The sequence below is a fragment of the Cherax quadricarinatus genome, chromosome 54 (assembly GCF_038502225.1).
Source record: "Cherax quadricarinatus isolate ZL_2023a chromosome 54, ASM3850222v1, whole genome shotgun sequence".
Classification (NCBI taxonomy): domain Eukaryota; kingdom Metazoa; phylum Arthropoda; class Malacostraca; order Decapoda; family Parastacidae; genus Cherax; species Cherax quadricarinatus.
In genome coordinates this window covers 3,933,965-3,956,932 of record NC_091345.1, presented here as the reverse complement: position 1 = coordinate 3,956,932, position 22,968 = coordinate 3,933,965, and the positions used below count along the sequence as shown (strand labels likewise).

Here is a 22,968-nt window from a genome sequence, read left to right as displayed (position 1 = left end):
ATCAAAATATACAGTGTATTTTAATGTGTGAGTGCTTCTTCATGTGTGAGTGCTTCTTCATGTGTGAGTGCTTCTTCATGTGTGAGTGCTTCTTCATGTGTGAGTGCTTCTTCATGTGTGAGTGCTTCTTCATGTGTGAGTGTTTCTTCATGTGTGAGTGCTTCTTCATGTGTGAGTGCTTCTTCATGTGTGAGTGCTTCTTCATGTGTGAGTGCTTCTTCTTGTGTGAGTGCTTCATCATGTGTGAGTGCTTCTTCATGTGTGAGTGCTTCTTCATGTGTGAGTGCTTCTTCTTGTGTGAGTGCTTCTTCATGTGTGAGTGCTTCTTCATGCGTGAGTGCTTCATCATGTGAGTGCTTCTTCATGTGTGAGTACTTCATCATGTGTGAGTGCTTCATCATGTGTGAGTGCTTCTTCATGTGTGAGTGCTTCTTCATGTGTGAGTGCTTCTTCATGTGTGAGTGCTTCTTCATGTGTGAGTGCTTCTTCATGTGTGAGTGCTTCTTCATGTGTGAGTGCTTCTTCATGTGTGAGTGCTTCATCATGTGTGAGTGCTTCTTCATGTGTGAGTGCTTCATCATGTGTGAGTGCTTCATCATGTGTGAGTGCTTCTTCATGTGTGAGTGCTTCTTCATGTGTGAGTACTTCATCATGTGTGAGTGCTTCTTCATGTGTGAGTGCTTCTTCATGTGTGAGTGCTTCTTCATGTGTGAGTGCTTCATCATGTGTGAGTGCTTCTTCATGTGTGAGTGCTTCATCATGTGTGAGTGCTTCATCATGTGTGAGTGCTTCTTGTGTGAGTGCTTCATCATGTGTGAGTGCTTCTTCATGTGTGAGTGCTTCTTCATGTGTGAGTGCTTCATCATGTGTGAGTGCTTCATCATGTGTGAGTACTTCATCATGTGTGAGTGCTTCATCATGTGTGAGTGCTTCTTCATGTGTGAGTACTTCATCATGTGTGAGTACTTCATCATGTGTGAGTGCTTCATCATGTGTGAGTGCTTCTTCATGTGTGAGTGCTTCATCATGTGTGAGTGCTTCATCATGTGTGAGTGCTTCATCATGTGTGAGTGCTTCTTCATGTGTGAGTACTTCATCATGTGTGAGTACTTCATCATGTGTGAGTACTTCATCATGTGTGAGTGCTTCTTGTGTGAGTGCTTCTTCATGTGTGAGTGCTTCTTCATGTGTGAGTGCTTCATCATGTGTGAGTCATGTGTGAGTACTTCATCATGTGTGAGTACTTCATCATGTGTGAGTGCTTCATCATGTGTTAGTGCTTCTTCATGTGTGAGTGCTTCATCATGTGTGATGTGTGAGTACTTCATCATGTGTGAGTGCTTCATCATGTGTGAGTGCTTCTTCATGTGTGAGTGCTTCTTCATGTGTGAGTGCTTCATCATGTGTGAGTGCTTCATCATGTGTGAGTACTTCATCATGTGTGAGTACTTCATCATGTGTGAGTACTTCATCATGTGTGAGTGCTTCATCATGTGTGGGTACTTCATCATGTGTGAGTGCTTCTTCATGTGTGAGTACTTCATCATGTGTGAGTGCTTCATCATGTGTGAGTGCTTCATCATGTGTGAGTGCTTCATCATGTGTGAGTGCTTCTTCATGTGTGAGTGCTTCTTCATGTGTGAGTACTTCATCATGTGTGAGTGCTTCATCATGTGTGAGTACTTCATCATGTGTGAGTGCTTCATCATGTGTGAGTGCTTCTTCATGTGTGAGTGCTTCTTCATGTGTGAGTGCTTCATCATGTGTGAGTGCTTCATCATGTGTGAGTGCTTCTTCATGTGTGAGTGCTTCTTCATGTGTGAGTGCTTCATCATGTGTGAGTGCTTCTTCATGTGTGAGTGCTTCTTCATGTGTGAGTGCTTCATCATGTGTGAGTGCTTCATCATGTGTGAGTGCTTCATCATGTGTGAGTACTTCATCATGTGTGAGTGCTTCATCATGTGTGAGTACTTCTTCATGTGTGAGTACTTCATCATGTGTGAGTGCTTCTTCATGTGTGAGTGCTTCATCATGTGTGAGTGCTTCTTCATGTGTGAGTGCTTCTTCATGTGTGAGTGCTTCTTCATGTGTGAGTGCTTCTTCATGTGTGAGTGCTTCATCATGTGTGAGTGCTTCATCATGTGTGAGTACTTCATCATGTGTGAGTACTTCATCATGTGTGAGTGCTTCATCATGTGTGAGTGCTTCATCATGTGTGAGTGCTTCTTCATGTGTGAGTGCTTCTTCATGTGTGAGTGCTTCATCATGTGTAAGTGCTTCTTCATGTGTGAGTGCTTCATCATGTGTGAGTGCTTCATCATGTGTGAGTACTTCATCATGTGTGAGTACTTCATCATGTGTGAGTGCTTCATCATGTGTGAGTGCTTCTTCATGTGTGAGTGCTTCTTCATGTGTGAGTGCTTCATCATGTGTGAGTGCTTCATCATGTGTGAGTACTTCATCATGTGTGAGTACTTCATCATGTGTGAGTACTTCATCATGTGTGAGTACTTCATCATGTGTGAGTACTTCTTCATGTGTGAGTGCTTCATCATGTGTGAGTACTTCATCATGTGTGAGTGCTTCTTCATGTGTGAGTACTTCATCATGTGTGAGTGCTTCATCATGTGGGAGTGCTTCATCATGTGTGAGTGCTTCATCATGTGTGAGTGCTTCTTCATGTGTGAGTGCTTCTTCATGTGTGAGTACTTCATCATGTGTGAGTGCTTCATCATGTGTGAGTACTTCATCATGTGTGAGTGCTTCATCATGTGTGAGTGCTTCTTCATGTGTGAGTGCTTCTTCATGTGTGAGTGCTTCATCATGTGTGAGTGCTTCATCATGTGTGAGTGCTTCTTCATGTGTGAGTGCTTCTTCATGTGTGAGTGCTTCATCATGTGTGAGTGCTTCTTCATGTGTGAGTGCTTCTTCATGTGTGAGTGCTTCATCATGTGTGAGTGCTTCATCATGTGTGAGTGCTTCATCATGTGTGAGTACTTCATCATGTGTGAGTGCTTCATCATGTGTGAGTACTTCTTCATGTGTGAGTACTTCATCATGTGTGAGTGCTTCTTCATGTGTGAGTGCTTCATCATGTGTGAGTGCTTCTTCATGTGTGAGTGCTTCTTCATGTGTGAGTGCTTCTTCATGTGTGAGTGCTTCTTCATGTGTGAGTGCTTCATCATGTGTGAGTGCTTCATCATGTGTGAGTACTTCATCATGTGTGAGTACTTCATCATGTGTGAGTGCTTCATCATGTGTGAGTGCTTCATCATGTGTGAGTGCTTCTTCATGTGTGAGTGCTTCTTCATGTGTGAGTGCTTCATCATGTGTAAGTGCTTCTTCATGTGTGAGTGCTTCATCATGTGTGAGTGCTTCATCATGTGTGAGTACTTCATCATGTGTGAGTACTTCATCATGTGTGAGTGCTTCATCATGTGTGAGTGCTTCTTCATGTGTGAGTGCTTCTTCATGTGTGAGTGCTTCATCATGTGTGAGTGCTTCATCATGTGTGAGTACTTCATCATGTGTGAGTACTTCATCATGTGTGAGTACTTCATCATGTGTGAGTACTTCATCATGTGTGAGTACTTCTTCATGTGTGAGTGCTTCATCATGTGTGGGTACTTCATCATGTGTGAGTGCTTCTTCATGTGTGAGTACTTCATCATGTGTGAGTGCTTCATCATGTGTGAGTGCTTCATCATGTGTGAGTGCTTCATCATGTGTGAGTGCTTCTTCATGTGTGAGTGCTTCTTCTGAGTACTTCATCATGTGTGAGTGCTTCATCATGTGTGAGTACTTCATCATGTGTGAGTGCTTCATCATGTGTGAGTGCTTCTTCATGTGTGAGTGCTTCTTCATGTGTGAGTGCTTCATCATGTGTGAGTGCTTCATCATGTGTGAGTGCTTCTTCATGTGTGAGTGCTTCTTCATGTGTGAGTGCTTCATCATGTGTGAGTGCTTCTTCATGTGTGAGTGCTTCTTCATGTGTGAGTGCTTCATCATGTGTGAGTGCTTCATCATGTGTGAGTGCTTCATCATGTGTGAGTACTTCATCATGTGTGAGTGCTTCATCATGTGTGAGTACTTCTTCATGTGTGAGTACTTCATCATGTGTGAGTGCTTCTTCATGTGTGAGTGCTTCATCATGTGTGAGTGCTTCTTCATGTGTGAGTGCTTCTTCATGTGTGAGTGCTTCTTCATGTGTGAGTGCTTCTTCATGTGTGAGTGCTTCATCATGTGTGAGTGCTTCATCATGTGTGAGTACTTCATCATGTGTGAGTACTTCATCATGTGTGAGTGCTTCATCATGTGTGAGTGCTTCATCATGTGTGAGTGCTTCTTCATGTGTGAGTGCTTCTTCATGTGTGAGTGCTTCATCATGTGTAAGTGCTTCTTCATGTGTGAGTGCTTCATCATGTGTGAGTGCTTCATCATGTGTGAGTGCTTCTTCATGTGTGAGTGCTTCATCATGTGTGAGTGCTTCTTCATGTGTGAGTGCTTCTTCATGTGTGAGTGCTTCTTCATGTGTGAGTGCTTCATCATGTGTGAGTTCTTCTTCATGTGTGAGTGCTTCATCATGTGTAAGTGCTTCATCATGTGTAAGTGCTTCATCATGTGTAAGTGCTTCTTTATAAGTAAATCTGGTTATATATGCAGCATATCACAAACAAACTGCCACAGGTCAACACGCAGGAGACAACGTTCACCAGAGACAACATAAGCGCTCGTAGGAAGATCATTAAATTATTATAAAATACCATGAAATAAGTGTTTCTTATAATCATCTAAAGTACTTATACAGAGTCAAAAAGTGTACCTTCACTACTAAAACATACTCACTTCCGAAGTAAAATTATTTAGTCTTAAGTTGTGAAGTTTGTTGTGTGGGGAGATATGCTCTCACGAACCTAACTCAACGTCGTAATAATATCGGTAAGTTTGCCGTCAATATGTTAGGTAGCAGGACACAAGTGAAACTGATGTGACATTTTGTTGTTGCAACGTTTCGCTCTCCAGGAGCTCTGTCAAGGCCGTTTCAAATAATACATGGATACAGAAGGTATAAGTATAAAGTGAGGTGCAAAGCATTATATACTAGATGTACAAGTACTGCTACTACTTACAACGATTATATTACGCCCTCTGTGTCTCTGTACTGGTTGTAACGACTTGACAAAGTTTCTGGAGAGCGAAACGTTGTCACCATAAGATATCAGGTTAGTTGCGCTAGTGTTCTTTTACCTAACATAACTTAGTCCTCTACCCATGTGGCCTCATGTCCACATTGCTCGGTGAGGCCACAATCTGTCCTGTCCTTGACAGATTCCAGTCTTAAAATCTGATGTCAAGGAAAGAATATGTTGACACAGCAACCCAAGATGCTGTCAGTGATTTTCTTTCAGCAGATCATCTCAACCATGACTGTCACTGTGACAGATTCATGGTTGGACGAATGAAACAAGACGGTGGAGGGGATTTCAAACATAGCAATGATAAAATATAAAAAAAATGGCAAATGGTGAATTATGAAGGGTCCAAAGTGGCACCTGGTGGATTATCAAGGGTACGGAGTGGCACCTGCTGGATTATCAAGGGTACGGAGTGGCACCTGCTGGATTATCAAGGGTACGGAGTGGCACCTGCTGGATTATCAATTGCACAGAGTGGCACTCGCAGGATTATCAATGCAAACAACGCACAGGTTCGTTATCAACTAAGAACAATAACGCAACATAATATCTCAGCTTCATCGTCCTCTCCACACGGCCATTATATCCTAAATACCTGCTGATTCTTGCATCTGATGCTGCTCTTAGGCTTAGTAATTAGGTACCTAGTTGTTAGGTGACTTCTATGGGTGGCATGTAGAGAGGAAGTTAGCCTGTAAATCAACTGAGATATGATAACAGCTCTTAGCCTGTAAATAAACAAAGGTAGGATAACAGCTCTTAGTCTGTAAATGAGATGAGGTAAGATAACAGCTCTTAGTCTGTAAACAAAGGTAAGAGAACATCTATTAGATTATAAATGAGCTGAGGTAGGATAACAGCTCTCAGCCTGTAAATGAGCTGAGGTAGGATAACAGCTCTCAGCCTGTAAATGAGCTGAGGTAGGATAACAGCTCTCAGCCTGTAAATGAGCTGAGGTAGGATAACAGCTCACAGCCTGTAAATGAGCTGAGGTAGGATAACAGCTCTTAACCTATATATAAGCTGAGGTAAGATAACAGCTCTTAACCTGTTATTTCAACGGATTTAAAAAAATTAATCACTGTTCACTTCGAGTTAAACACCGAAACAGAAACACCAGCACCACACTTCTGTTACCGTATCTTTAAATCCCAAGTTATAACAGACGGTAATCCTCTACACAATTACCTCAATTAATAACAAGTGATCAGAAGTGAGACCGAAAATCAGTGTCTGGGAACTCTATTGTGAACACTGGATTAAAATGGCGCAGCAGTATGTTTTCCAGGGTTCAATGAGTTTTTAATGTGTGTTGAAAGTTACACCAGCTCGATATAGCAGTATTTTGTGGAGAGTATTGCAGGAATTGTGGTGGGGAGAGTGTTGCAGGTATTGTTTTGAAGAGACTGTTACACGAACTGTTGTGAAAGGGTATTGTGTTGTGAGGATACACACTGTGTTATGCTGTGAGGATACACACGGTATTGTGTTGTGAGGATACACACTGTGTTGTGCTGTGAGGATACACACGGTATTGTGTTGTGAGGATACACACTGTGTTGTGCTGTGGGGATACACACGGTATTGTGTTGTGGGGATACACACTGTGTTGTGCTGTGGGGATACACACGGTATTGTGTTGTGAGGAGACCCACAGTATTGTGTTGTGAGGAGAAAGTATTTTGTTGTGAGGAGAAAGTATTGTAATGCGAGGACAGACAGTAATGTAGAAATCACTGTGGAGAGAGACAGCGAGGACGGTAAGGACTCAAAACTGTCAAGACTCACCTTGGGCAATAAGTGCTCACCTTGGATAGTAAGACACCTTGAACAGTAAGCACTCACCTTGGACAGCATGGACTCACCTTGGACAGTAAGGACTCACCTTGGACAGCGAGTACGACAGGACGGGAGAGTTTTGGTCGTGTATTCACCTGGCACTCGTACACCCCTGAGTCGTTCCTCAGGGCGGTCGTCACCTCCAGTGTGTACGACGAAGTGGCGTTGTCGATGTTCACCTGAAGGAGACGAATATAGGTGAACCCTAGATGAACCAAGGCCAACCTGGTAGGTGAGTTAAGAAGGTTAGCTAGGAACTTCAGCTAAGCAATACAACCTAGGGTAAATCCTCTTGTTTTCCTGTTATTACATGATTTATATATACAAGACCAAGCTGAACTTGGTGATTAGAAGGTCTGAGGTTACCTAAAGTATTATTCAGAGGATAGAAGAGGGCTTGTTGAGGTGGTTTAGACATATAGAGAGTGTAGAACAAAACTGGATGACTTGGAGGGCATATAAATCCGGAAGGGGTTGTCCCAGGAAGGGCTGGAGGGAGGGGGTAAAGAAGGTTTTGAGGGCCAGGGGATTGGACATCCAACAGGCTTGTGAACATGGTAGAAAGGACTGAGTGGAAGCAGGTGGTTTTCATGATTATACGTGCTGTTGGAGTATGAGGAAAGTAACATTCTTGAAGGGATTAAAGGAGATATGACAACAAGACTTGAACCCTGTAGGTGGAAAGTAAGGGAGGGGTTAAAATGTTGCTGCTCTGAACACCGGACACCTGATGTATGTGACATTGGCGATTAAGGATATGTATATATATATGTGTGTGTGTGTGTGTGTGTGTGTGTGTGTGTGTGTGTGTGTGTGTGTGTGTGTGTGTGTGTGTGTGTGTGTGTGTGTGTGTGTGTGTGTGTGTGTGTGTGTGTGTGTGTGTGTGTGTGTGTGTGTGTGTGTGTGTGTATGTGTGTGTGTACTCACCTAGTTGAGGTTGCGGGGGTCGAGTCCGAGCTCCTGGCCCCGCCTCTTCACTGATCGCTACTAGGTCACTCTCTCTGAACCGTGAGCTTTATCATACCTCTGCTTAAAGCTATGTATGGATCCTGCCTCCACTACATCGCTTCCCAAACTATTCCACTTACTGACTACTCTGTGGCTGAAGAAATACTTCCTAACATCCCTGTGATTCATCTGTGTCTTCAACTTCCAACTGTGTCCCCTTGTTACTGTGTCCAATCTCTGGAACATCCTGTCTTTGTCCACCTTGTCAATTCCTCTCACTATTTTGTATGTCGTTATCATGTCCCCCCTATCTCTCCTGTCCTCCAGTGTCGTCAGGTTGATTTCCCTTAACCTCTCCTCGTAGGACATACCTCTTAGCTCTGGGACTAGTCTTGTTGCAAACCTTTGCACTTTCTCTAGTTTCTTTACGTGCTTGGCTAGGTGTGGGTTCCAAACTGGTGCCGCATACTCCAATATGGGCCTAACGTACACGGTGTACAGGGTCCTGAACGATTCCTTATTAAGATGTCGGAATGCTGTTCTGAGGTTTGCTAGGCGCCCATATGCTGCAGCAGTTATTTGATTGATGTGCGCTTCAGGAGATGTGCCTGGTGTTATACTCACCCCAAGATCTTTTTCCTTGAGTGAGGTTTGTAGTCTCTGGCCCCCTAGACTGTACTCCGTCTGCGGTCTTCTTTGCCCTTCCCCAATCTTCATGACTTTGCACTTGGTGGGATTGAACTCCAGGAGCCAATTGCTGGACCAGGTCTGCAGCCTGTCCAGATCCCTTTGTAGTTCTGCCTGGTCTTCGATCGAGTGAATTCTTCTCATCAACTTCACGTCATCTGCAAACAGGGACACCTCAGAGTCTATTCCTTCCGTCATGTCGTTCACAAATACCTGACCCCTGTGTGTGTGTGTGTGTGTGTGTGTGTGTGTGTGTGTGTGTGTGTGTGTGTGTGTGTGTGTGTGTGTGTGTGTGTGCAAAACAACCACAGGGAGAACTGAATGATAGCTCTAGGCCTTTCGTGTTGCAATCAACACATTTTCAGGAGCTTGCAAAGTTGCAGAAATGAGTAAGCAAACTAAGCAAATTCGTTCCGATGGACGCCTTGCTGGGACTGGGTCTCAGCAAGACGTCTGTGATTCTGCCAACTCAGCTGCTGCAGCCTTTAGGATCGACCTCAAACGTCCAGATGTATACGAACCATACACAACACTTGGTTATCTTCATTGCCCATAATGATCAGCAGTAAAGATACCCTAAAATGTGTCTCATTCACCTACTTTGTTTACCAGTCATATAACGATACTCACACAGTCAACATGGGTGTATATATGGGAAAGAGCAAAGGAAGTTACGCTAAGAACATTTGTATTGGATAAACTGTGGTCCTTGGAGCTTGGTCGCTCCAGGGTGATCCAAGTCCCAGGACATAAACACAGTCTTAATCACACGACGGTGTGCAGGTGTTTCTCTGACATCACTCTGACACTGTGGCATTGAGACGTCATTGTGACATAGAGACATCATTGTGACACAGAGACGTCATTGTAACATGAGCGAAATTATTATAACGTTAGTGACATCACTAACATTAGCGACGGCACTGTAACATTAGTGACGCCATTGTAATATTAGTGACATCAGTGTAGCATTAGCGACATCATTGTAACATTAGTTAAATCACTGTAACATTAGTGACATCAGTGTAACATTAGAGATATCTTTGTATTGTAATTGTGTGATCACTCTGACATCATCGTGACATTACCGACATCATCGGGGCATTACTGTGCCATCACTGTGATATCACTTGGATACTACCAAGAAAACTGTAACATCACGGTGATATCATTATGACATCACAATAATAGTATTGTGATATTACAGTGTCATCACTGTAACATCAGAGTGACATCCCTGTCACATCACAGTGACATCACTGTGTCATAATTTCACATGCATCTCGCATACAGCTTAAGACGGTCACCTTGAACCTGTCGTCTGAGATGAAGGTGAGTTCGTTGGCAGATATGACGTGCAGGTCCCTCTGTCGAATCCAAGACACCTGTGGAACAAATATAGAAAAGCTATATTATATGTAGCTATAGACAATATGTGAGTTACAAGTGTCGCAACTGTTCGTTGTGCTACATTGGTAGTTCATCACGAAAGTTTCCGAAAGTCAGAGTATGCGAACGTAAGTTACGCCTCACAGATTTGGTCTTTCGTAGACCCACACTTCTCTCATTCTGAAATTCGGGTACATTCATTTGCCTTAAATCATCTCTTAAATTCCTTTAAAATGTTGAATAAATGCTATAACTACTTGACCTCAGATTGTTGGAGTCTTTCCATAAACAGAACTTGAAATCTGAACTTAATAGTAATGAAAAATCAACCGAACTCATCCTACTTTATAATCTACCATAGTTTACCATTGAAGACATGTTTAGGTAAACCTGAGATGAATATTGGTTTTCATTTATAGTAACATTAATAAATTCTCTAGAAATATTTTCCTAAAAACATTGATTGTAGTTACGTATAGTTACGTATAGTTACGTATAGTTACGTATAGTTACGTATAGTTACGTATAGTTACGTATTATTGAGGAATTGACATAAAATTATTCTCCCTTTATTTTATCCATTAAAAGCTTTAATTAGATTCCAAAATCACTTCTTTCAGGAGATCGACAGAATGCTCAGCCCTTCTAGGGTAGGGTAGGTGCCTGAGCCCGAGCTTGTAGCTCACAAGACTGTCATTCCCATTATCCCCCTTGGGGCGGGGATGGCAGACCAGAGAGGCCTAGCTTGTCCCTACGAGCCCTGTGAGGGCGAGGAATGTGGCTAGGCCTGGGGACAGTGGGTCCCAAATTTGAGAGGGGTACTTGTGCCTCCTCCCATGGGAGACTTAGGTCTCAGACACTCCCAAGACAGGGAGCCAAGGCCGGGCCACCACTTGGAAAAGGCCCGGGCCGGGAGAATACCGGCGAATCTTAAATAGTAATAAAGTTGGTAGAATTACCGACAATATGTAAAGTAAAAGGACACAAGTGCAACTAATGTGACATTTATTGTGGCAACGTTTCGCTCTCCAGGAACTTTATCAAGCTTTATCAAGGTAATGGCTTGATAAAGCTCCTGGAGAGCGAAACGTTGCCACAATAAATGTCACATTAGTTGCACTTGTGTCCTTTTACTTTACGAATCTTAAATAATAATAATAATCTTTCAAGAAAGATAAAAATGGTTATAACTGTAACCATAAATTTTAGAAGGGTGGACTGATAAGCCAGGGGAAGTCATCGGTCAGCTGACCAACGGCTGGTCATCATCTGGCTCAGACCCGCGTCAGGAAACACTTGTCCTGTTTCCTGACAAACCTGACCTAACCTAACCTCTTTCAGGAAGTCGCATTAATAATGTGTTAACGACAAGTTAAAACTACAAGAGAATATTTCTGTTATTATCTTTAACTGTCTTTTATAACATTTTCAGTTTACATTTATTTCACATTTGAGTCCTGATTAAAACCTAACTTACATTGTTGCTTTATTGTGCTAGTGGAATATTTTTTTTATTGCCTAAATTATTCAAGTTTCTTCTCAAATTTCTAGTTTAATTTCGTCGTCCGTAAAATATGTAAAGTTTTAAACAAAGGTTTTGCACATTTATGTCTCTTCAAAATCAAACAGCTTCAGGGAGAACCTTGAGTTTTCCCTGAAGCAAGTTTATTCTTTTCTCTGAGGATGAGGGTCCCCATGACAGTTCTAGAGGTGGTACCTTATCATATATATATATATATATATATATATATATATATATATATATATATATATATATATATATATATATATATATATATATATATATATATATATATATATATATATATATATATATATATACATATATACTTACTGATCTTCCTCTGAGCTTGTAGACAACACAGGGAAGGGATACTGACTCTCCCTCCATGACTGTAATGTTGTTAGGTAGCGACTCATCAAACTCAGGCGGACTCCAGCTCCCGGGCACCTTGCTCTTGTTGCCTGTGAGGGACAGAAAGTCACCTGTCAGAGTTTGTTTTGCATTGTTGGAGCTGTCAGTGTGAGTCAGTGTTGGAGCTGTCAGTGTGAGTCAGTGTTGGAGCTGTCAGTGTGAGTCAGTGTTGGAACTCTCAGAGAGTTATTATCGTTATTTTATAATACTTCTACTACTAATAATAATATAATAATAATAAGTAAGTACAGTGCCTGCACTCTGAAGGAGGGGTGTTAATGTTGCAGTTTAAAAACTGTAGTGTAAAGCACCCTTCTGGCAAGACAGTGATGGAGTGAATGATGGTGAAAGTTTTTCTTTTTCGGGCCACCCTGCCTTGGTGGGAATCGGCCAGTGTGATAATAAAATAATAAAAAATAAATAATAATAATAATAATAATAATAATAATAATAATAATAATAATAATAATAATAATAATAATAATAATAATAATAATAATAATAATAAAAAGACAAGTTTATGGAAGGTATGATACTCAGGTCTAACTCATTAACTTCTTCATCTCAAGTATCTTTGTTGACATAAATTGCAAGATTAGAAATTTGTAAGAATGTGCAACGAGAGAATATAATTTCAGTGTTTTTGTATTGCACGAGGATATATTAACCTTCCACTTTCATTTCTGGGGGATAAAGAAGGGAGGACAATGATAGGATAAATAACTGCTAAATAATCCTTCTTTGAGAGAAAAAGAGACAAGGACTCATGAGGGAGATGAGACCTCGCTCCCAGGAAGATGGAGTTTAAGTTAGGTTAGGTAAATTTTGTCCTGAAACAGGACAAGTGTTTCCTGACGCGGGTCTTAATTATATGATGACCTGGAGCTGGAGCTTTTGGTTATCTACCCCTTTAAAAATTATGGTTATGGTTATAACCAATAGGAATTAAGATATATTTGTTAATGGATCGTGAGGGATAGGCTTGTACCGCTCTGCTAAGCCATATGGGTTCAAGAATTTGCAGGACGCAATCCAATGGTGTATATACTATGAGGAATTGGTTTAGAAAAACACGTAAGCAAACACTGGGGCATATTTATTTGAAAACGTTTCGGTCCTTGCCCCCCCCCTGGATGATTCTACTTCCCCTAGGGGGGCGGTGCCACTCAATTTGGGACTCACTGGTATAAACTGCATCAGTTGTAACATTGAATCACGACACTACTGTAATTGACTCGTTACGCAGAATACATTCTGTCCACTGCATTACGTCTTGGACTGACTCCAGTAACAATAATAATAAATATGAATAATAGTAATAATAATAATAAATAATTATGAATAATAGTAATAATAATAATAATAATAATAATAATAATAATAATAATAATAATAATAATAATAATAATAATAATAATAATAATAATAATAATAATAATAAGGTGAAAATGCTTCCTCTCTCCATGACTCGTGGCTTTATTTAACAAAACTTTTGAGATAGCATTTTTGAAGCTAAACCATATGGTGTAGATTTTATGCTGTTACGGGCAATTTATCCAAAATATAAATTCTCGGAAAGTTGGATTTATTTCATTTGTGCTTAGAAATTTTCATTTATCTTGAAAATTTAATTATTTTGGATCTCGTACCGACATGGACCTCTCGGTCTTACTGATCATATCACTGTGAGATGTTAATGACTCCATGCTGTGAGATGTCAATGGCTCCATGCTGTGAGATGTCAATGGCTCCATGCTGTGAGATGTCAATGACTCCATGCTGTGAGATGTCAATGGCTCCATGCTGTGAGATGTCAATGACTCCATGCTGTGAGATGTCAATGACTCCATGCTGTGAGATGTCAATGGCTCCATGCTGTGAGATGTTAATGACTCCATGCTGTGAGATGTCAATGACTCCATGCTGTGAGATGTCAATGGCTCCATGCTGTGAGATGTCAATGGCTCCATGCTGTGAGATGTCAATGACTCCATGCTGTGAGATGTCAATGGCTCCATGCTGTGAGATGTTAATGACTCCATGCTGTGAGATGTTAATGGCTCCATGCTGTGAGATGTCAATGGCTCCATGCTGTGAGATGTTAATGACTCCATGCTGTGAGATGTCAATGGCTCCATGCTGTGAGATGTCAATGGCTCCATGCTGTGAGATGTTAATGACTCCATGCTGTGAGATGTCAATGACTCCATGCTGTGAGATGTCAATGGCTCCATGCTGTGAGATGTCAATGGCTCCATGCTGTGAGATGTCAATGACTCCATGCTGTGAGATGTCAATGGCTCCATGCTGTGAGATGTCAATGACTCCATGCTGTGAGATGTTAATGGCTCCATGCTGTGAAATGTCAATGGCTCCATGCTGTGAGATGTCAATGACTCCATGCTGTGAGATGTTAATGGCTCCATGCTGTGAAATGTCAATGGCTCCATGCTGTGAGATGTCAATGACTCCATGCTGTGAGATGTTAATGGCTCCATGCTGTGAAATGTCAATGGCTCCATGCTGTGAGATGTCAATGGCTCCATGCTGTGAGATGTTAATGGCTCCATGCTGTGAAATGTCAATGGCTCCATGCTGTGAGATGTCAATGACTCCATGCTGTGAGATGTTAATGGCTCCATGCTGTGAAATGTCAATGGCTCCATGCTGTGAGATGTCAATGACTCCATGCTGTGAGATGTTAATGGCTCCATGCTGTGAAATGTCAATGGCTCCATGCTGTGAGATGTCAATGGCTCCATGCTGTGAGATGTCAATGGCTCCATGCTGTGAGATGTCAATGGCTCCATGCTGTGAGATGTTAATGGCTCCATGCTGTGAAATGTCAATGGCTCCATGCTGTGAGATGTCAATGGCTCCATGCTGTGAGATGTCAATGGCTCCATGCTGTGAGATGTCAATGGCTCCATGCTGTGAGATGTCAATGACTCCATGCTGTGAGATGTTAATGACTCCATGCTGTGAGATGTCAATGGCTCCATGCTGTGAGATGTCAATGACTCCATGCTGTGAGATGTTAATGACTCCATGCTGTGAGATGTTAATGACTCCATGCTGTGAGATGGCAATGGCTCCATGCTGTGAGATGTTAATGACTCCATGCTGTGAGATGTCAATGGCTCCATGCTGTGAGATGTCAATGGCTCCATGCTGTGAGATGTCAATGGCTCCATGCTGTGAGATGTTAATGACTCCATGCTGTGAGATGTTAATGGCTCCATGCTGTGAGATGTTAATGGCTCCATGCTGTGAGATGTTAATGGCTCCATGCTGTGAGATGTTAATGACTCCATGCTGTGAGATGTTAATGGCTCCATGCTGTGAGATGTTAATGGCTCCATGCTGTGAGATGTTAATGGCTCCATGCTGTGAGATGTCAATGACTCCATGCTGTGAGATGTTAATGGCTCCATGCTGTGAGATGTTAATGGCTCCATGCTGTGAGATGTCAATGACTCCATGCTGTGAGATGTCAATGACTCCATGCTGTGAGATGTCAATGACTCCATGCTGTGAGATGTCAATGACTCCATGCTGTGAGATGTCAATGGCTCCATGCTGTGAGATGTCAATGGCTCCATGCTGTGAGATGTCAATGGCTCCATGCTGTGAGATGTTAATGGCTCCATGCTGTGAGATGTCAATGACTCCATGCTGTGAGATGTCAATGACTCCATGCTGTGAGATGTCAATGACTCCATGCTGTGAGATGTCAATGACTCCATGCTGTGAGATGTCAATGACTCCATGCTGTGAGATGTCAATGACTCCATGCTGTGAGATGTCAATGACTCCATGCTGTGAGATGTCAATGACTCCATGCTGTGAGATGTTAATGGCTCCATGCTGTGAGATGTTAATGGCTCCATGCTGTGAGATGTTAATGGCTCCATGCTGTGAGATGTTAATGGCTCCATGCTGTGAGATGTCAATGGCTCCATGCTGTGAGATGTTAATGGCTCCATGCTGTGAGATGTTAATGGCTCCATGCTGTGAGATGTTAATGGCTCCATGCTGTGAGATGTCAATGGCTCCATGCTGTGAGATGTTAATGGCTCCATGCTGTGAGATGTCAATGGCTCCATGCTGTGAGATGTCAATGGCTCCATGCTGTGAGATGTCAATGGCTCCATGCTGTGAGATGTTAATGGCTCCATGCTGTGAGATGTCAATGGCTCCATGCTGTGAGATGTTAATGACTCCATGCTGTGAGATGTCAATGGCTCCATGCTGTGAGATGTTAATGACTCCATGCTGTGAGATGTCAATGGCTCCATGCTGTGAGATGTCAATGACTCCATGCTGTGAGATGTTAATGGCTCCATGCTGTGAGATGTTAATGGCTCCATGCTGTGAGATGTCAATGGCTCCATGCTGTGAGATGTCAATGACTCCATGCTGTGAGATGTTAATGGCTCCATGCTGTGAGATGTTAATGGCTCCATGCTGTGAGATGTCAATGGCTCCATGCTGTGAGATGTTAATGACTCCATGCTGTGAGATGTCAATGGCTCCATGCTGTGAGATGTTAATGACTCCATGCTGTGAGATGTCAATGGCTCCATGCTGTGAGATGTCAATGACTCCATGCTGTGAGATGTTAATGGCTCCATGCTGTGAGATGTTAATGGCTCCATGCTGTGAGATGTCAATGGCTCCATGCTGTGAGATGTTAATGACTCCATGCTGTGAGATGTCAATGGCTCCATGCTGTGAGATGTTAATGACTCCATGCTGTGAGATGTCAATGGCTCCATGCTGTGAGATGTCAATGACTCCATGCTGTGAGATGTTAATGGCTCCATGCTGTGAGATGTTAATGGCTCCATGCTGTGAGATGTCAATGGCTCCATGCTGTGAGATGTCAATGACTCCATGCTGTGAGATGTTAATGGCTCCATGCTGTGAGATGTTAATGGCTCCATGCTGTGAGATGTCAATGGCTCCATGCTGTGAGATGTTAATGACTCCATGCTGTGAGATGTCAATGGCTCCATGCTGTGAGATGTTAATGACTCCATGCTGTGAGATGTCAATGGCTCCATGCTGTGAGATGTCAATGACTCCATGCTGTGAGATGTTAATGGCTCCATGCTGTGAGATGTTAATGGCTCCATGCTGTGAGATGTCAATGGCTCCATGCTGTGAGATGTTAATGACTCCATGCTGTGAGATGTCAATGGCTCCATGCTGTGAGATGTTAATGACTCCATGCTGTGAGATGTCAATGGCTCCATGCTGTGAGATGTCAATGGCTCCATGCTGTGAGATGTCAATGGCTCCATGCTGTGAGATGTCAATGACTCCATGCTGTGAGATGTTAATGACTCCATGCTGTGAGATGTCAATGGCTCCATGCTGTGAGATGTCAATGACTCGATGCTGTGAGATGTTAATGGCTCCATGCTGTGAGATGTCAATGGCTCCATGCTGTGAGATGTCAATGACTCCATGCTGTGAGATGTTAATGGCTCCATGCTGTGAGATGTTAATGGCTCCATGCTGTGAGATGTCAATGGCTCCATGCTGTGAGATGTTAATGACTCCATGCTGTGAGATGTCAATGGCTCCATGCTGTGAGATGTTAATGACTCCATGCTGTGAGATGTCAATGGCTCCATGCTGTGAGATGTCAATGACTCCATGCTGTGAGATGTTAATGGCTCCATGCTGTGAGATGTTAATGGCTCCATGCTGTGAGATGTCAATGGCTCCATGCTGTGAGATGTTAATGACTCCATGCTGTGAGATGTCAATGGCTCCATGCTGTGAGATGTTAATGACTCCATGCTGTGAGATGTCAATGGCTCCATGCTGTGAGATGTCAATGGCTCCATGCTGTGAGATGTCAATGGCTCCATGCTGTGAGATGTCAATGACTCCATGCTGTGAGATGTTAATGACTCCATGCTGTGAGATGTCAATGGCTCCATGCTGTGAGATGTTAATGACTCCATGCTGTGAGATGTCAATGGCTCCATGCTGTGAGATGTCAATGGCTCCATGCTGTGAGATGTTAATGACTCCATGCTGTGAGATGTCAATGGCTCCATGCTGTGAGATGTCAATGGCTCCATGCTGTGAGATGTCAATGGCTCCATGCTGTGAGATGTTAATGACTCCATGCTGTGAGATGTTAATGGCTCCATGCTGTGAGATGTCAATGGCTCCATGCTGTGAGATGTCAATGGCTCCATGCTGTGAGATGTCAATGGCTCCATGCTGTGAGATGTCAATGACTCCATGCTGTGAGATGTCAATGGCTCCATGCTGTGAGATGTTAATGACTCCCTGCTGTGAGATGTTAATGGCTCGATGCTGTGAGATGTCAATGGCTCGATGCTGTGAGATGTCAATGGCTCCATGCTGTGAGATGTCAATGGCTCCATGCTGTGAGATGTCAATGGCTCCATGCTGTGAGATGTCAATGACTCCATGCTGTGAGATGTTAATGACTCCATGCTGTGAGATGTCAATGGCTCCATGCTGTAAGATGTCAATGGCTCCATGCTGTGAGATGTTAATGACTCCATGCTGTGAGATGTCAATGACTCCATGCTGTGAGATGTCAATGGCTCCACGCTGTGAGATGTTAACGACTCCATGCTGTGCGATGTCAATGACTCCATGCTGTGAGATGTCAATGGCTCCATGCTGTGAGATGTCAATGACTCCATGCTGTGAGATGTTAATGACTCCATGCTGTGAGATGTCAATGACTCCATGTTGTGAGATGTTAATGACTCCATGCTGTGAGATGTCAATGGCTCCATGTTGTGAGATGTCAATGACTCCATGCTGTGAGATGTTAATGACTCCATGCTGTGAGATGTCAATGGCTCCATGCTGTGAGATGTAAATGACTCCATGCTGTGAGATGTTAATGACTCCATGCTGTGAGATGTCAATGGCTCCATGCTGTGAGATGTCAATGGCTCCATGCTGTGAGATGTCAATGACTCCATGCTGTGAGATGTTAATGACTCCATGCTGTGAGATGTCAATGGCTCCATGCTGTGAGATGTCAATGGCTCCATGCTGTGAGATGTCAATGGCTCCATGCTGTGAGATGTCAATGACTCCATGCTGTGAGATGTCAATGGCTCCATGCTGTGAGATGCCAATGGCTCCATGCTGTGAGATGTCAATGGCTCCATGCTGTGAGATGTCAATGGCTCCATGCTGTGAGATGTCAATGGCTCCATGCTGTGAGATGTCAATGGCTCCATGCTGTGAGATGTCAATGGCTCCATGCTGTGAGATGTCAATGGCTCCATGCTGTGAGATGTCAATGGCTCCCTGCTGTGAGATGTCAATGGCTCCATGCTGTGAGATGTCAATGGCTCCATGCTGTGAGATGTCAATGGCTCCATGCTGTGAGATGTCAATGGCTCCATGCTGTGAGATGTCAATGGCTCCATGCTGTGAGATGTCAATGGCTCCATGCTGTGAGATGCCAATGGCTCCATGCTGTGAGATGTCAATGGCTCCATGCTGTGAGATGTCAATGGCTCCATGCTGTGAGATGTCAATGGCTCCATGCTGTGAGATGCCAATGGCTCCATGCTGTGAGATGTCAATGGCTCCATGCTGTGAGATGTCAATGGCTCCATGCTGTGAGATGTCAATGGCTCCATGCTGTGAGATGTCAATGGCTCCATGCTGTGAGATGTCAATGGCTCCATGCTGTGAGATGTCAATGGCTCCATGCTGTGAGATGTTAATGACTCCATGCTGTGAGATGTCAATGGCTCCATGCTGTGAGATGTCAATGGCTCCATGCTGTGAGATGTTAATGACTCCATGCTGTGCGATGTCAATGACTCCATGCTGTGAGATGTCAATGGCTCCATGCTGTGAGATGTCAATGACTCCATGCTGTGAGATGTTAATGACTCCATGCTGTGAGATGTCAATGACTCCATGTTGTGAGATGTTAATGACTCCATGCTGTGAGATGTCAATGGCTCCATGCTGTGAGATGTCAATGACTCCATGCTGTGAGATGTTAATGACTCCATGCTGTGAGATGTCAATGGCTCCATGCTGTGAGATGTCAATGACTCCATGCTGTGAGATGTTAATGACTCCATGCTGTGAGATGTCAATGGCTCCATGCTGTGAGATGTCAATGGCTCCATGCTGTGAGATGTCAATGACTCCATGCTGTGAGATGTTAATGACTCCATGCTGTGAGATGTCAATGGCTCCATGCTGTGAGATGTCAATGGCTCCATGCTGTGAGATGTCAATGACTCCATGCTGTGAGATGTTAATGACTCCATGCTGTGAGATGTCAATGGCTCCATGCTGTGAGATGTTAATGACTCCATGCTGTGAGATGTCAATGGCTCCATGCTGTGCGATGTCAATGACTCCATGCTGTGAGATGTCAATGGCTCCATGCTGTGAGATGTCAATGGCTCCATGCTGTGAGATGTCAATGGCTCCATGCTGTGAGATGTCAATGGCTCCATGCTGTGAGATGTCAATGGCTCCATGCTGTGAGATGTCAATGGCTCCATGTTGTGAGATGTCAATGGCTCCATGCCGTGAGATGTCAATGGCTCCATGCTGTGAGATGTCAATGGCTCCATGCTGTGAGATGTCAATGGCTCCATGCTGTGAGATGTCAATGGCTCCATGCTGTGAGATGTCAATGGCTCCATGCTGTGAGATGTCAATGACTCCATGCTGTGAGATGTCAATGGCTCCATGCTGTGAGATGTCAATGGCTCCATGCTGTGAGATGTCAATGGCTCCATGCTGTGAGATGTCAATGGCTCCATGCTGTGAGATGTCAATGGCTCCATGCTGTGAGATGTCAATGGCTCCATGCTGTGAGATGTCAATGGCTCCATGCTGTGAGATGTCAATGACTCCATGCTGTGAGATGTCAATGGCTCCATGCTGTGAGATGCCAATGGCTCCATGCTGTGAGATGTCAATGGCTCCATGCTGTGAGATGTCAATGGCTCCAAACTGTGAGATGTCAATGGCTCCATGCTGTGAGATGTCAATGGCTCCATGCTGTGAGATGTCAATGACTCCATGCTGTGAGATGTCAATGGCTCCATGCTGTGAGATGCCAATGGCTCCATGCTGTGAGATGTCAATGGCTCAATGCTGTGAGATGTCAATGGCTCCATGCTGTGAGATGTCAATGGCTCCATGCTGTGAGATGTCAATGGCTCCATGCTGTGAGATGTCAATGGCTCCATGCTGTGAGATGTCAATGGCTCCATGCTGTGAGATGTCAATGGCTCCATGCTGTGAGATGTCAATGGCTCCATGCTGTGAGATGCCAATGGCTCCATGCTGTGAGATGTCAATGGCTCCATGCTGTGAGATGTCAATGGCTCCATGCTGTGAGATGTCAATGGCTCCATGCTGTGAGATGCCAATGGCTCCATGCTGTGAGATGTCAATGGCTCCATGCTGTGAGATGTCAATGGCTCCATGCTGTGAGATGTCAATGGCTCCATGCTGTGAGATGTCAATGGCTCCATGCTGTGAGATGTCAATGGCTCCATGCTGTGAGATGTCAATGGCTCCATGCTGTGAGATGTCAATGGCTCCATGCTGTGAGATGTCAATGGCTCCATGCTGTGAGATGTCAATGGCTCCATGCTGTGAGATGCCAATGGCTCCATGCTGTGAGATGTCAATGGCTCCATGCTGTGAGATGTTAATGACTCCATGCTGTGAGATGTTAATGACTCCATGCTGTGAGATGTCAATGACTCCATGTTGTGAGATGTTAATGACTCCATGCTGTGAGATGTCAATGGCTCCATGTTGTGAGATGTCAATGACTCCATGCTGTGAGATGTTAATGACTCCATGCTGTGAGATGTCAATGGCTCCATGCTGTGAGATGTAAATGACTCCATGCTGTGAGATGTTAATGACTCCATGCTGTGAGATGTCAATGGCTCCATGCTGTGAGATGTCAATGGCTCCATGCTGTGAGATGTCAATGACTCCATGCTGTGAGATGTTAATGACTCCATGCTGTGAGATGTCAATGGCTCCATGCTGTGAGATGTCAATGGCTCCATGCTGTGAGATGTCAATGGCTCCATGCTGTGAGATGTCAATGACTCCATGCTGTGAGATGTCAATGGCTCCATGCTGTGAGATGCCAATGGCTCCATGCTGTGAGATGTCAATGGCTCCATGCTGTGAGATGTCAATGGCTCCATGCTGTGAGATGTCAATGGCTCCATGCTGTGAGATGTCAATGGCTCCATGCTGTGAGATGTCAATGGCTCCATGCTGTGAGATGTCAATGGCTCCATGCTGTGAGATGTCAATGGCTCCATGCTGTGAGATGTCAATGGCTCCATGCTGTGAGATGTCAATGGCTCCATGCTGTGAGATGTCAATGGCTCCATGCTGTGAGATGTCAATGGCTCCATGCTGTGAGATGTCAATGGCTCCATGCTGTGAGATGTCAATGGCTCCATGCTGTGAGATGTCAATGGCTCCATGCTGTGAGATGCCAATGGCTCCATGCTGTGAGATGTCAATGGCTCCATGCTGTGAGATGTCAATGGCTCCATGCTGTGAGATGTCAATGGCTCCATGCTGTGAGATGCCAATGGCTCCATGCTGTGAGATGTCAATGGCTCCATGCTGTGAGATGTCAATGGCTCCATGCTGTGAGATGTCAATGGCTCCATGCTGTGAGATGTCAATGGCTCCATGCTGTGAGATGTCAATGGCTCCATGCTGTGAGATGTCAATGGCTCCATGCTGTGAGATGTTAATGACTCCATGCTGTGAGATGTCAATGGCTCCATGCTGTGAGATGTCAATGGCTCCATGCTGTGAGATGTTAATGACTCCATGCTGTGCGATGTCAATGACTCCATGCTGTGAGATGTCAATGGCTCCATGCTGTGAGATGTCAATGACTCCATGCTGTGAGATGTTAATGACTCCATGCTG

The 22,968-nt window shown here is 43.8% G+C and overlaps 1 protein-coding gene across 1 annotated transcript in view; it reads right to left on the bottom strand.

Moving 5' to 3' along the window:
- Positions 1 to 22,968, bottom strand: part of LOC128699050 (opioid-binding protein/cell adhesion molecule homolog) — a 75,825-nt gene that overhangs the window by 31,089 nt on the left and 21,768 nt on the right. The window contains exons 2-4 of the mRNA XM_053791559.2: positions 11,914 to 12,044; positions 9,977 to 10,054; positions 7,081 to 7,213 (exon numbers count right to left, since the gene is read on the bottom strand). Coding sequence (XP_053647534.2) covers positions 7,081 to 7,213; positions 9,977 to 10,054; positions 11,914 to 12,044 — 342 coding nt within the window. The remainder of the gene's footprint in view (positions 1 to 7,080; positions 7,214 to 9,976; positions 10,055 to 11,913; positions 12,045 to 22,968) is intronic.